The sequence below is a fragment of the Neoarius graeffei genome, chromosome 28, assembly GCF_027579695.1.
Source record: "Neoarius graeffei isolate fNeoGra1 chromosome 28, fNeoGra1.pri, whole genome shotgun sequence".
Classification (NCBI taxonomy): domain Eukaryota; kingdom Metazoa; phylum Chordata; class Actinopteri; order Siluriformes; family Ariidae; genus Neoarius; species Neoarius graeffei.
The window spans coordinates 7,578,441-7,593,937 of NC_083596.1; the positions used below are offsets into that span (position 1 = coordinate 7,578,441).

Here is a 15,497-nt window from a genome sequence, read left to right on the forward strand (position 1 = left end):
CAGGAGTGCGGCTCTTGAAACAGACGTGTGTGTGTGTGTGTGTGTGTGTGTGTGTGTGTGTGTGTGTGTGTGTGTGTGTGTGTGTGTGGTACTCATTTCACTTCTCCCCCTGGGAAAGAGCCAGTGTGATGACTGGCATCTCTACCCCCTCCACCCCTCCCTGGTAATAAGCCGCCCCCCCCAGGAAGCCAATGATTGGCCGATGGCATCTGTCACCGCCACCACCCCTGAGCCTCTCCCTTAGCGACGCCATGGTGACTCAACGCCCGGTTGCCCAGCAGTGGCTGTGGGTTTCGACCCTGACTGTGCTCAGCTGCCATCTGTGCACGTCACCGTGGGGAGCCGTAACACATCGTCTGAGCTGTGATTAAAAAGTGAGAAGGAAAAAAAAAATCCGCAGTATAATCCTTCCTTTCCCAGAGACTGATTAGCGCCGTCACTGCGCTGTCCCCATGCTCCTCTAATTGGCTCTCATTTATTCCTAAAATGGATTTAATGAAAAATCCTGGTCAGCTTGTGTTAAGCGGCTTGCTGAGGAGCGATTCTGATTGACGCGTGGTTAGAATTCATTTTCAGCCGCGATAAAGGGGTGGGAAAGAGAGAGTGAGAGAGAGCTGAGGAGCCGTGAGGAGGAAATTCACTGCTGATGGCCTACACACACTTCACAGTGTGTGTGCTCACGTACACATGTTTCAATTACGTAACTTCAGTCAAGGATTTGAATATAACGAATATTAATGAGCTCATACACTGTACAAACGTACACTGTATAAATCGCAGAATGTAAAAAAAAACCCTATATATAAACATATCACACATCAATACTTTAATCATAAATACAACCCCGATTCCAAAAAACTTGGGACAAAGTACAAATTGTAAATAAAAATGGAATGCAATAATTTACAAATCTCAAAAACTGATATTGTATTCACAATAGAACATAGACGTCTTCTCTGGGCCAAGGCTCATTTAAAATGGACTGTGGCAAAGTGGAAAACTGTTCTGTGGTCAGACGAATCAAAATGTGAAGTTCTTTATGGAAATCAGGGACGCCGTGTCATTCGGACTAAAGAGGAGAAGGACGACCCAAGTTGTCATCAGCGCTCAGTTCAGAAGCCTGCATCTCTGATGGTATGGGGTTGCATTAGTGCGTGTGGCATGGGCAGCTTACGCATCTGGAAAGACACCATCAATGCTGAAAGGTATATCCAGGTTCTAGAGCAACATATGCTCCCATCCAGACGACGTCTCTTTCAGGGAAGACCTTGCATTTTCCAACATGACAATGCCAAACCACATACTGCATCAATTACAGCATCATGGCTGCGTAGAAGAAGGGTCCGGGTACTGAACTGGCCAGCCTGCAGTCCAGATCTTTCACCCATAGAAAACATTTGGCGCATCATAAAACGGAAGATACGACAAAAAAGACCTAAGACAGTTGAGCAACTAGAATCCTACATTAGACAAGAATGGGTTAACATTCCTATCCCTAAACTTGAGCAACTTGTCTCCTCAGTCCCCAGACGTTTACAGACTGTTGTAAAGAGAAAAGGGGATGTCTCACAGTGGGAAACATGGCCTTGTCCCAACTTTTTTGAGATGTGTTGTTGTCATGAAATTTAAAATCACCTAATTTTTCTCTTTAAATGATACATTTTCTCAGTTTAAACATTTGATATGTCATCTATGTTCTATTCTGAATAAAATATGGAATTTTGAAACTTCCACATCATTGCATTGCGTTTTTATTTACAATTTGTACTTTGTCCCAACGTTTTTGGAATCTGGGTTGTGTGTATATATATATATATATATATATATATATATATATATATATATATATATATATATATACATACATCACACGCACTATCTCACGGCTATGTTAACCAACGTCGCTTTTGGTTTTTATTACTCCTCGTGTCGGACTGTAGAAACACACTGCCTTATCTAACATTAAACTCTAATCCAACGCCACTGTCTCTCTCTCTCTCACACACACATGCATTGGGAAAACATCGATACACACCCACAGAATTAAGATCTGCATTACGATAAGTTTTCCTCCTCGTCTCAGCTAGATAATAATCAGCATCAAAATCAATAATGGTCCATCGCTTCAGTCGTACAAAGCCTCATTCTCAGTAACACCTTGTTGAGTTTTATTTAGCTTTATTGATTTTCTGAAAATATTTTATAACTCGGGATTCGGCCTGAAATAGCATTTAGGATCCCTAAGATAATTTGCCAGCTGCTACGTGTTAGCGGCTAATACAGCAAACTTAAAAGCCTTGAGCACACAGATAGACCACAAAGAGTGGAAATGGGACAAAGTTTTTTTTTTTTCCAAGTTTTCTTGTCTTTTAGCGTCTGTTTCATCCCCGAGGTCTCAGGGCGGTTGGAGTAGAAAGGACCTTGTTGGAAGCCGAGGAGTTGACAGTTAACGACTGATCTTTTCTTTAGCAATTTGACCGTGGGGAACTGATCAAACACTGGAGAGAGGCATGAAAGTGCAGACGCTAAGCTTTGGGAAGGGTGTGTGGTGGAGAGACACATCAGAGCACTGCATGAGGTCTGAGAAACTGAATCAACAAACAAGATCACACAGGGAGTGTGTAATCTGCTGTGAGTGTGTTTTGATATATGGAGGCAGACTCTGGCTTCTGAACACCAATTCTCATACACACACACACACACGCGCACACTCTCTTCAGGGATGTTTCTGATAGTCCTAAAATTATACATTAAATATATGCTGTTTTCATGTCTTTCACTGGCTTCCTTCATCTACAGCTATTGTTCCTGTCAGTGAAGGAGGTGTGGTTTCTGCCAGTCAGTCACAGGGAGGAGGCGTGGCCTCTATGAGTCAGTCACAGGGTAGGAGGTATGGCCCCAATGAGACAGTCACAGGGAGGAGGCGTGGCCCCTATGAGTCAGTCACAGGGTAGGAGGTATGGCCCCAATGAGACAGTCACAGGGAGGAGGCGTGGCCCCTATGAGTCAGTCACACAGTAGGAGGTATGGCCCCAATGAGACAGTCACAGGGAGGAGGCGTGGCCTCTATGAGTCAGTCACAGGGTAGGAGGTATGGCCCCAATGAGACAGTCACAGGGAGGAGGCGTGGCCCCTATGAGTCAGTCACACGGTAGGAGGTATGGCCCCTATAATGCCGCTTTTCCACTACAAACGCGGCTGAGCCGTGCGGTGCTGAGTCGAGCTGAGTCGGGCTGAGCGGGGCTGTTGGAGTTGCATTTCGACTACAACCGCGCTGAACCGTGCTGGCTGGAAGTGGGTGGACACATTGGGTGGAGTTAGCGAAAGTGGGTGGACGTCACGTGATGTCGTTAAGCAGCGCAAACAGTGACATCAGTGACAGTGGCGGAACAAGTCAGAGCCGGGCCGGGGGCGGGGCAAATGACCGGGCCCTTTATTAAAGCTCATCATAACATCATTTTAGGCTACAAAATGTCCGCAACTGCGGTGTTTACCAATTTCAACACTACCGGGTGCAACTATGTTATTTAGTACATCAAGTCCTTCAAACGAACATGTAACTCAGAAACAAAAAACATTAGGATACTGTACATGGCTCATAATAAAACATCAATAGCCTATACTGCGCACATTATTTGAAGGGCATACGAATGAGCGCTCAGAGGTTGCAACGGTGACAGGAAGAGTCAGAAATAAAAGGAGGGCGGTGCAAACCTCACTGAATGCACTGTGTTTACCAATTTCAACACTACGGGGTGCAAGTATGTTATTTTGTACATTAAGTCCTTCAAACGAACATGTAACTCAGAAACAAAAAAACATTAGGCGACATACTGTACATGGCTCATAATAAAACATCAATAGCCTACTGCGCGCATTATTTGAAGGGCATACGACGAGCCTTGCGCTCCGCGAACTCGTCCACGATGCTCTGTATGTCACTGATTCAGTGAGCTTTTAAGTGGTAGTCTCACGACCCGGAGAGTAAACAATAAACATGGAGGACATGGAGTCGTTAGTGTTGCTGGTCTTGGTGCTGTGGCTTGTTGTCACCGACAACGCGGACAGATACTGGCAAGAGCGTATAGATGAGGCGAGGCGCATAAGGCTTCAGAAATTCTCGTAATTCGTAATTCTTCTTCTTCTGGGTTTGCGGTGTTTACAGATCCCAGCGCGCTCGCGGGGCGTGTGTGGGCATGTGAGGACACTCCTCCTCACCAATCAGTGCACAGGGGAGTGTCTGCTCACGCCCCCAACCTCACTCGGCACGGCTTGGCTCGCTTCAGCCCCACTCCAAAACGGTGCGAGTTTTAGGGGCTAAGCAGGGCTGAAACGAGCTGAGTCGTGCTGGTTTTTGGTAGTCGAAACGCGAGCCGTGTCGGGCTGAAGTGAGCTGAAGCGAGCTGAAGTGAGCTGAAAAAGGGTAGTGGAAAAGGGCCATCAGTCAGTCACAGGGTAGGAGGTGTGGCCTCTCCCAGTCAGTCACAGGGTAGGAGGTGTGGCCTCTCCCAGTCAGTAAGTCAGTCAGTCAGTCACAGGAAGGAGGTATCGCCCCTATGAATCAGTCACAGGGTAGGAGGTGTGGCCTCTATGAGTCAGTCATGTATTATGAGGTGTGGCCTCTGCCAGTCAGTTACAAGGTAGGAGGTGTGGCCTCTGCCAGTCAGTCACAGGCTAGGAGGTGTGGCCTCTGCCAGTCAGTCACAGCCTAGGAGGTGTGGCCTCTGCCAGTCAGTCACAGGCTCAGAGGCGTGGCCTCTATTAGTCTCAGTAAAGAAATGTAAGAAAATTGTTTAAACATCACATGACTGAGTACAAATTGAGACGTACACTGTATCGTCTCAGAAGACGAGGCAGACGTCGCCACTAGTGATCAGACCACTCATCTGCACAACTGAAATTCTTTTCCCATGAATATACACAACATAGGTGTGCACATTTACACGCTTCAAACTGCTTCCTACATCTGCCTCATAACTACTAAACATCTGCACAGCACCCTGTTTCACTGACTGCTATCTGCTGACACTAAGTGCAGGCCATGAGTGTGTGTGTGTGTGTGTGTGCGCGCAAATGGATACTGGTGATAATGACACACTGCAGAGTGACAGTAACAACAACTAATCAGCGTGCTGCTAACAGCTGCCACTGGCCGCTGATCTGGCAACAGTTTAAGATCTATTAATAGCCAGACTGGAGTATTTTGGGATTATAAACTGGTCCTAGATCAGTGCACTCGGGCAACATCGAAGCCAACACAACAGAATAATCGCAGTCTCTCACCGAGCTCGAGGAGTATAAGTTGGGCCATTGCCAGGGCGTTGCCTGCTTCGTTCTCTGCCACACACTGGTAGAATCCTTCATCTGAACGCACCAGGCCCAAAATCTGCAGGTTCCCACCATCCTGAAATTCAGAGAGAGAGAAAAAAAACATTAACCACAGCTTGTAGATCAGAATTTGGAAACACTGAAGTAGACCAAGTCTGTATTAGAGAAAATTAAACATACAAATCGAGTTAGAATTTCTGCTTTACACATTTCATGGCTAAATCAACCAAATCGCAGAGATGTATGCAAATTAGATTTTTCGCAAAAAGGTTTTACGTTATCGATATTCGTCTTGTCATATTGTCCTCACCACAATCTGGAAGTAGTCACTAGGGATGACTGCTTCTCCATTCTTCATCCAGCGCACAGTGGGCTGAGGGTTACCAGTCACCGCACACTCCATCTCGATGTCCGAGCTCTCGTACGCGTACGTGTTGGAAGGGTAGTTCAAGAACTGGGGTGGTGCTGGAAAAAAAAAAATACAAACCAGAATGTCAAGGACGTAGCAGCTCATCTGGCCTGGCATCAAAACCACCCTGACGACCAAAACATCAAACAGAACTGAAATGTGATGATGTGAGAGAGGACCAACCTCCACGACTAACTGTTTACAACAAGAAAATCAACAAAGGACTAAATTTTATTCCTCGAGGGAAGAAGATCGACCCGAAACAACAATCAGAACTGAATTCGCATGATAAATGAGAGAAGAGATACAATTCTAGTCAGAAGGAAACGTCTAAGTTGACCTGGGCACGAATTTGTTCGAAAAAATATTGACGGTACAATGAGCAAGTTTTGTGCAGAAGGTCGAGTTCTTTCAAATAAAATCCATTGAGAACTGAGAGAGGTTTACAACAGGAAGATCAACAAACAAACGACCAAGTTTTGTTGCTTAAGGGAAGACCTACTGTACCCAAAACATCGATCAGGACTGAAGTTGACATATAATTCTAATGAGAAGTCCCAAAACTCATTAAGTTGACCTAATTAGCAGTTTGTTAGTAAAAAAAATTGACAATCCAATGAGCAAGTTTTGTGCAGAAGGTCGAGTTCTTTCAAATAAAACAATCAGAACTGAAATCCATTGAGGACTGACGGAGGAGATACGATTTAACTGGGGAAAAAAAGCCGTAAACAAATCGTTTACAAGAAAAATCAACAAACAAATGACCAAGTTTCGTTCCTCAAGGGAAGATCAACCCAAAACATCGATCAGAACTGAAATCGGATGAGAAATCAGAGAGGAGATACAGTTCTAGTGTGAGGCCTGGAAAATTTGTTCATTTGGCCTAATTAGTAACTCGTTAGCAAAAAATTTGACAAAACAATGACTAAGTTTTGTGTGGAGTGATGAGTTCTTTCAAACAAAGCAAATTGGGACAGAAATCCGTACAGAATTGACAGAGGAGATACGATTTAACTGAACTGTGGACAACGGACGCGACGGTGGTGTAGTGGTTAGCGCTGTCGCCTCACAGCAAGAAGGTCCGGGTTCGAGCCCCGTGGCCGGCGAGGGCCTTTCTGTGTGGAGTTTGCATGTTCTCCGCGTGGGTTTCCTCCGGGTGCTCCGGTTTCCCCCACAGTCCAAAGACATGCAGGTTAGGTTAACTGGTGACTCTAAGGCCATGTACACACGTAGCCGGGTATTTTTAAAACCGAACATTCCCCCCCCTCCGTTTATAAAAATGTTTTATCCACACCACCTCGTCTTCGAAAAAAATCCCTTCCACACATAATCGAACATCTGCGTTTTCAATCACATTCATAAGCATTCCAAACCTGTAGATGGCATTATTTCCCCAAATCCTACCCCCTAATCACATCAGAATAGCCCTCTGTTGGCGTCACTCCCGCCTAAACATAAAACATGACGCCAAGTTCGTTCGTCTGGACAGACTCGGAGACAGAGTTGCTTCTAAACACAATTTTGGAGTATAAACGTCAAAAGACGCAAGAAAACGTTGATTGGGAAACTTATCAGTAGTTGGGCTTCTAAAATTAAACATGTAAATAGCACCTACACAATAATTAACGCTTTCAAGGCACTACTCCGATCCATTACTCTTTGTCCATGCTTAATCTGGCTTCTGCAGTAAACAAAGGTCGCACGTTTGACGTCAGGGCAGATTTGTTGTCATTTTTTTGGCGCAGATTGTGACGTTCTAAAACGCAAACCTCCGGTTATCTCTGTCTACACGAAAAGGCATACACGGAGTTTTTTCAAAAATCTTCACTTTGCCCGGAGTTTTTTAAAATATTCGTTTTTGATGTGTTTTCATGTGGATGACAGGCCAAAACGTAGAAAAATATCTTCGATTTAGCAGATACCCGGCTACGTGTGGACGGGGTCTAAATTGAGCGTAGGTGTGAATGTGAGTGTGAATGGTTGTCTGTGTCTATGTGTCAGCCCTGTGATGACCTGGCGACTTGTCCAGGGTGTACCCCGCCTTTTGCCCGTAGTCAGCCGGGGAAAAAAAGCTGTAAACAAATTGTTTACAAGAAAAATCAACAAACAAATGACCAAGTTTTGTTCCTCAAGCGAAGATCAACCCAAAACATCGATCAGAACTGAAATCGGATGAGAAATCAGAGAGGAGATACAATTCTAGTGTGAGGCCTGGAAAATTTGTTCATTTGGTCTAATTAGTAACTCGTTAGCAAAAAATTTGACAAAACAATGACTAAGTTTTGCGTGGAGTGACGAGTTCTTTCAAACAAAGCAATTGGGACAGAAATCCGTCCCCAGAAATCACGACCCTGGATAATAGATGGATGGATGGATGGATGGATGGATGGAAGCTGCTACTGGTGTTCCATTCGTGTTACTAAAATACAGTATCCCAAATGTTGTTCAGCTAAAACATGTATTTTAAAAAATGCAGAAAGCTTGGAGGTTTCAGGACGGCATCCAGGTTAGCATCAGTGACATTGTGTATGATAATGGATACAGCTCGGAGCAGAACCTGCCATCTTCTAACGCACATCAGCCAAAACAGCACTGGCATATTTATCTTCACACACAGTTCTGAGAGTTCTCTGATAGTTCTGGCCGAATGCCCACGGACACGCCTGGCGGTAAAGCAATGGCCGTCTGTGCGTCGTAGCACTTAATGAAAAATATAACAATGTTCATCCCAATAGATTGTTATGAAGGTTTAACTGCAGTGATTTATGAAATGATGTGTTGTGTAGATTCTGTATTTGCTGTATTAATTTTTTATGATGTACTTAAGCACTTATATTTTATGAAGTGCTCCATTAAGGATGAAACACGGAATTACAAAGTAATTGTTGCGTAAAGCCCTCAATAGATTTTATGTAGAGATGATGTTCGGCTCGCGTAATTGCAGAGAAACTAAGACTAATGCTTTGGGCTTTGCACATGACCAAGTCTGTGATTAGTCATTAAAAAAGAGGTGTGGTCAAGCTGATTACACACAGTTTTTACTAGCATGCTAAACTTGCCATCTTCATCATCGTTCGTTTTATCTAATGGACTCGTGTACGACACAGGGACGGATCCAGACCGATGCAACCAACGCACGTAAATCGGTCAGAAATATATTTGCACCACTTGGCATCGGTCACAGGGCGTTTGTTTACTTTACCGCTAGCTGGCTACATGGGCTATAGCCACACTCAACCAACAGACCAGTGGTTCAGGATCCGACCAACTGTGGTAAGCGGTGATGCTTACCTGATCTAATTACTTGTATTCTCACGATGCTTTGTATAGCGTGACCTGAGACAAAGAATCTCGGTCAAACCAATAAAATCCTCCAGAAAGAGATCAAAATTTGCTGCAAATAACAGGCAGAGCCGTAGTCATAGCAGGCCAGGCCTGGGCTGTTTCAAAGGGAGAGGGAGGTGCCTGTAAAGTTTGGCGGGGCTAAGACTTTTGGTGGCCGAGTTATATACGCACAGCCATGTCCTCACTTTCGTTTATAAATGCCTTGAGACCTCAAGAAGGGCACAGGAATAGTTTTAAGCGTTAACAATAAATCTAATATAGTAATTTTTACGATTAAAGTGAGTTAGATAGGTAGCGGTCTGAGTGAATGACCTTGGTGTCCGTAACGCCACAGCAGTCTATCGGTCTCATCGCTATTTCCGCTATACTAAAACACAGAGCTGACTGCAACTCCGATCCTCCATTTTGAGCTAATTTATCGCCATGCCACGTAGATGTGTTTTTGGCGGGTGCAGCAACACAACAGAAGGTGGATTTACGTTGCATTCATGGTCCAAGAATGTTCAAACTGCAAAGATTTGGACGCGTTTTGCGAGAAGTTCACGGGCACATTGGGCGCCTACGAAGCGGTCTCTCCTCTGCGCTGCACATTTTACTGAAGACTCGTACGAGACCTCTGATCTGTTAAGGAGTGTTGGCTATAAGCCCGTATTGAAAGAGGGTGCAGTACCAACAATTAAAGGAAAAGAAAACTACAAGAAAAGGAAAGTATTTATTTATTTATTATTATTTTTTAAATAAATGCACCAGTCCTCCCGGAGTGAGCCGAGGGTTGTTGCTAAAACCCGGGACAGAACGGGACGGGACATATCGCTCGGGCAGTGACCTCCCCGCAGTTGTTGCTAAAACCAGTGACATCCCGTTCCGTCCCGGGTTTTAGTAATTGCCTGAGCCGAGCAGTAATGGCCGAATACACAGTATGAAGAAAAGTGAAAGAGTGAACCAGTCTGATTTCTAAACTGGATGTTGCTGCCATCTCGCCCTTACGTGGAAGAAGTGAATGAACGGAGAACTGAACGAACAACTGAAAGTCAGATTGTTTCAAAAACAATCGGCCTTCAGGAAGCGAGAACACAGACGGGTAAGCTCCGACTCTCATTTGGATTAAAAAAAAAAAAAAACACGTTGTTTACCTGCATTTAGATTAATACATGTAACTTGTGTTGTGTGTTTAAGTTAGCGGTATAAGATTATTTAATTTGCTTCAGAATGTGATTGTCTCAGTTCATCTGATTATTTAATTACCCTTTTACGTTTTATCAGTGAAAATGCATGCATGTACATGTATGTTGCATAAGTTATAACACCCATCCTGTTTTAATGAGAGTCAACCCACAATCAATGAAGTCAAATCAGTCTTATTTGAACGAGTCGGTCACGGTATTTCTTACTTTCACCATAAATTATTTATATGACTTTAGTCTATAGCTGTAAAAGGCCTCGGCCTTAAAACCGGTTCCCGCTGTGACGTCACGCACTCAGGGCTGGCTGGCTCAGCGGGGCAGCTTGAATGCCAATTTGCGGTCGATTTTAACTCCCAAAAATATATATTTTTTTTATTCCCATTTATGCAGCATACAAGAGTCAAGGATGGAGATACTATCCACTCAGAAATGTATTTAAAAATAAAGGCTCTACGTATCTGCTTTAAATCCCTGTGTGTACGTGCAGCTGGAGCCAGGGCTCATATTAAAGTTTTCAGCGAGCAGTGCTCTCGTGGGGGTTCAGGGGTGAATAGCAGGCCGAGCTGCAGTCGTAGCGGGCCATGACTGCTCTCTTCAGAAAGGCCTTGGCGTGCTCTACGCCCCTGTGAACTCCATAGCAATCTGGTAACATTAGTGAAAATATTTCTGCAAATGTGCATCTGACAGATGCTTGGGCTGGATCAGTCCCTGCTACATGCAACCTATTTCCCTTTTCCTTTTCAGTTCTTCTTCATGTCTTCTTCTTGTCTTCTTTTAAATTAGGAACACTATACTAATATTGGGTAGGGCCTCTCTTTGCTCTCAAAGCAGCCTCAATTCTTCAGGTCATGGATTCCACAACATGTTGGAATTGTTGTTGGGGTTGGGATTCTGCTCCATGTTGACATGATTCCATCATGACTGCAATTCCTACAGATTGTTCAGGTGAACTTTCATGCTGTGAATCTCCTGTTCTACCACATCTCAAAGGTGTTCTGCTGGATTCAGATCTGGTGACTGGGAAGGCCACTGAAGAACCCAAGAACATGGAACTTGTTGTCATGTTCATGAATCCAGTTTGAGACGACTTTTGTTTTGCGACATGGTGCATTATCATGCAGGAAGTAGTCATTAGAAAATGGTAAGTTGTGGCCATGAAGGGATGCACATGGTCAGCACCAATACTCAAATCGGCTGGGGCATTTAAGCAATGACAGATTGGTATTAACAAGCCCAAAGTGTGCCAAGAAAACATTCCCCATACCATTACACCACCTCCACCAGTCTGGACTATTAACACAAGACAGGCTGGGTCCATGGATTGATGCTGTTGGTGCTGAATTCTGACCCTACCATCTGTGAACCTCAACAGAAATCAAGATTCATCAGACCAGGCTATGTTTTTCCCCAGTCTTCAACTGTCCAATCTTAGTGAGCCTGTGCCCAATGCAGCCTCAGCTTTCTATTCCTGGCTGACAGATTTGGAACCTGATGTGGTCTTCTGCTGTTGAAGCCCATCTACCTCAAGGTTTGACGGGTTGCATTCTGAGATGCTTGTCTGCTCAACACAATTGTACGGAGTGGTTATCTGAGTTACTGTAGCCTTTTTGCCATTCTCCATTGACCTTCCAAGGTGTTTCCGTGCAGAACTGCCGCTCACTGGATCTTTTTTCCTTTATGGTAGCACTCCGAGTAAACTCTAGAGACTGCTGTGATTGAAAATCCCAAGAGATCAGCAGTTATAGAAATACTCAAACCAGCTTGTCTGGCACCAACACAATCCTGCCACAGTTAAAATCACTGAGACAGCATTTGTTCACCTTTCTTACGTTTGGTGTGAACGTTACCTGAAACTGTATCTGCATAATTTTATGCATTGCACTGTTGCCACATGATTGGCTGATTAGATGATTCCATGAACAAATAGATAGACAGATGCCCCTTAAATTAAAGTGCACCCCAACAATTCCTTCGTCGCCAAATGCTCATGTTAGAAGGTCCCATGGAGCTTGGAAGCTGCCAAAAATATTTGAATCTGAATTTTGTACATGTGAATTAGATCCACGTCACATTAAACTATTTGTTTCTGTGGTGCATTTAATAAATTTACATTTTTAGGCTCCTGAGTGACGCAACAGAAAAATGCTCGTATTATCACCCAGAGATCTTGAGCTCGAATCCTGATGATCCCACAGCCATCCATGGCTAGGAGTCTAAAGGCCCGGTCCCACAATACTGATAACTACAACTATAAATAACTCTGTCCCCTACAGTTTATGTGGTCGGAGCTCACACCAGACCGATAACGATCCCTATAGCCCAGGCCTGGGTTTATCCGTATCGCTGAGGTTGCTTCTGGAGCCATTTTTCCAAACCTGAACCTGATCCGATAAAACATCTGACCAATCAGGTAATTGTTTCCGTGTGACGTTGTCTGAGCCCGTGCTATTTTTCCCCGAACATCTTTGTGCATCCTTGTTGCATCATCAAATCACGGAATACAGATTCACGGAAAATAAAAAATATAATACAAAGCACGGATCTTTTGTAGGGACAGCCACAGTCCCCATCTAGAACTACAAATCCCATCAACTAACTCCCGCGATGACCTACGTCACGTCCTCCATGATGACCTACGTCACGTCCTCCATGATGACCTACGTCACGTCCTCCATGACGGCACGTCACGTGACCAACTCTATAAGTGACCCGGTCACCCCCTCTCTCGCTCTCTCTCTCTGTGGACTTTCGCGTCATACAGACATATAGAGATACCCCCGCTCATCCGAAACCACGAGGTCTGCCTTGCAAGAAAGACGACTCAACGCGCTTTCATATATACCACTGGCCACAGTAAAGAGTACCTAAGTTGCGTCGTCTCACTCAATCGAGTTACAACCGGTTTATTTGTTTATTATAAGTAACGTTACGACTGCAGCCCAAGCAGTTAATTAAAAGTTAGAAGCGACCGGATTCCTTCTGACTTAATCGCTGTGCACATTATTTGATCAGAGACTTTTCCTCACAAACGACGAAGCTTCGGATCAAGGACTTCTCTGCGCCTTCCACAGGAGCGACCCACGAGCTTCTGTGAGCCTCCGCGAGCACCCGAAACCCTGCGAAACTTCGGGACATCTCTGCATTCTTAAATAGGAGCAAGATACTGGAAGTAAGGCTGGCATTTGGGCAAACTAGTCTTAGGAATTAGCTTTATGAAGTAGTGTGAATTTAAACTCAGAAACTGTTTAACTGTGCACACTGTAGACACTTAGCGTGTCGAGTTGATCATTGTGGTTCTACATTGTTCTCTCCATTGTCTTAATAGATAGGTTGTTGCATGCTTTTCTCTATCCTTTCTAACACCCCTTAATTTCATTATTACACACACTTTGACCTCATCAAGATTTCAGGGGATTTGGTAATGTTATAAGTTAGTGGGATTAGCAACCACGACGAATTCCTTTGTCTCAAGAAGACCACGAGGTGATTTCTCCTTCCCCCCAACACCTTAGATAACATTCCAAACTTTACAACATCTCTCTCCCTCTCATACACACTCACACACACATACGCCCATCGAGTGTACTACCTCACTGTTTATGCCATATATATATATATATATATATATATATATATATATATATATATATTGCTGCTGACCATATTGAATGTATTCAACTGCTATTACCCATTTAGTATCATTGTTATAATAAATTGAATTATTCTGTTAAACTGTGCTTGTCTGTCTGTTGCTGCTGTATCCTTGAAGTCACACAATCTCAAAGAACTCCAAACTGCCTTCACCCAAGTGTATATGAATGCTATTGGCTGTAGTGTCTGTGTAATACGGTAAGTAATACATTATTGCTGCATCAGTAGTGATCATAATAATTTGGAATATACCATAATTTAGCTGTTTGGTAATTTATTAGTAAACACCAAATTTAATGGTATTATTTAATGAGACTGATTTAATGAGACTGATCACTTAGGACCAATTGCACCCACACTTTTATTCATGGATATGTGATTATTTTCTGTGAAATATCAATAGTAAATTAATAAAGTAAATATAAATGCAGGTAAGATATTTTAATTATGAACTTCGGCAGTCCAAACATTTAATTGTTTTAGACTTAAGTTTTTATCCGTGATGCATCATCCATATGAAGTCGGTAATCAATCTGTAACATACTGAAATGTCCGTGACCAATCCGTAAATTATTAGCATCCGTGATGCATCTGTAACCGCTCCATATTTTGTATCCTTTTTTAAAATTATATTTCCGTAGTCTGTGACCTATCTGTATTTTGTCAACCACTGGAGCGTGTGCATGGGTTGTTTTGAAGTCCAAGCTGTACAGTATGACCCGGAATAATGTGCTACTACTTGGAAAAACCTTCCTTGACGATTCCTACGTTGCACCCATTTATTTCCCTGAGTGTCAGGACCGAGCGATATTATAGTCGGGATTATAGTTGGGATGTTTCTGCTCCAGACTGGAACTACATTCAGGCAGAGGGAGAGTCAGAGCTGTAGTTATAGGTATAGTTATCGGTGTTGTGGGACCGGGCCCTAAGAGCCAATATAATTCAAATACTTTTGTTATCTCAACAGGGTTCTACCTGGAACATTTTCAGGGGGAAAAAAAAAATCTTCTGTTGAGTTCTGTACATACACATCTGTACATAGTTCCACCAGAAGGAAAAACCGAAGAACCCTTTATACGCCAGAATAAAGGGCGTATTTTCGATTTTTTTGTTGTTGTTGCACTATGCTTCATGCCCAAGTCTCTCTGGATAAACCCCTTGGCCAAATAAGCAAAGGTGAACGTAACGCCCTTGTCCGGAAGGATGTAACAGTGCCCTTGTCACTCTGTGCTCTTCGAAGTACTTGAACAGATACCGTAACTCTGCTCCAGGTTTCACCCTTAACTGAAGGCAACAGCTGTCTCCGTTCCCACCACAGCCAAAATGAAAGATATGTGGGATGAATTTGAGAAGAGGATGATCCGTCCTGAGTCCCAAAACATGATGGAAAGCTGGAGATTAGCGTGTGATTGGATTTGAGTAGTCATGCTCGATGTGTTTGGGTTAAATTTGAGCAGGGCAGGTTACAGTGTACAGCCATGCATCCATCATCCGGGAAATCCGGCAGAATATTGGAAACATAATCTGCTCATAGCTTTCCCTGAAGGAAATGCGCCGCTTCCTTGATGGAACCGCTCTCG

General features: G+C 43.7%; 1 protein-coding gene across 1 annotated transcript in view; it reads right to left on the reverse strand.

Moving 5' to 3' along the window:
- The window catches only part of dcc (DCC netrin 1 receptor), a 638,603-nt gene that overhangs the window by 293,784 nt on the left and 329,322 nt on the right, over positions 1-15,497 (reverse strand). Inside the window, exons 6-7 of the mRNA XM_060912655.1 lie at positions 5,639-5,793; positions 5,284-5,404 (exon numbers count right to left, since the gene is read on the reverse strand). Of these exons, the coding sequence (XP_060768638.1) occupies positions 5,284-5,404; positions 5,639-5,793 (276 nt within the window). The remainder of the gene's footprint in view (positions 1-5,283; positions 5,405-5,638; positions 5,794-15,497) is intronic.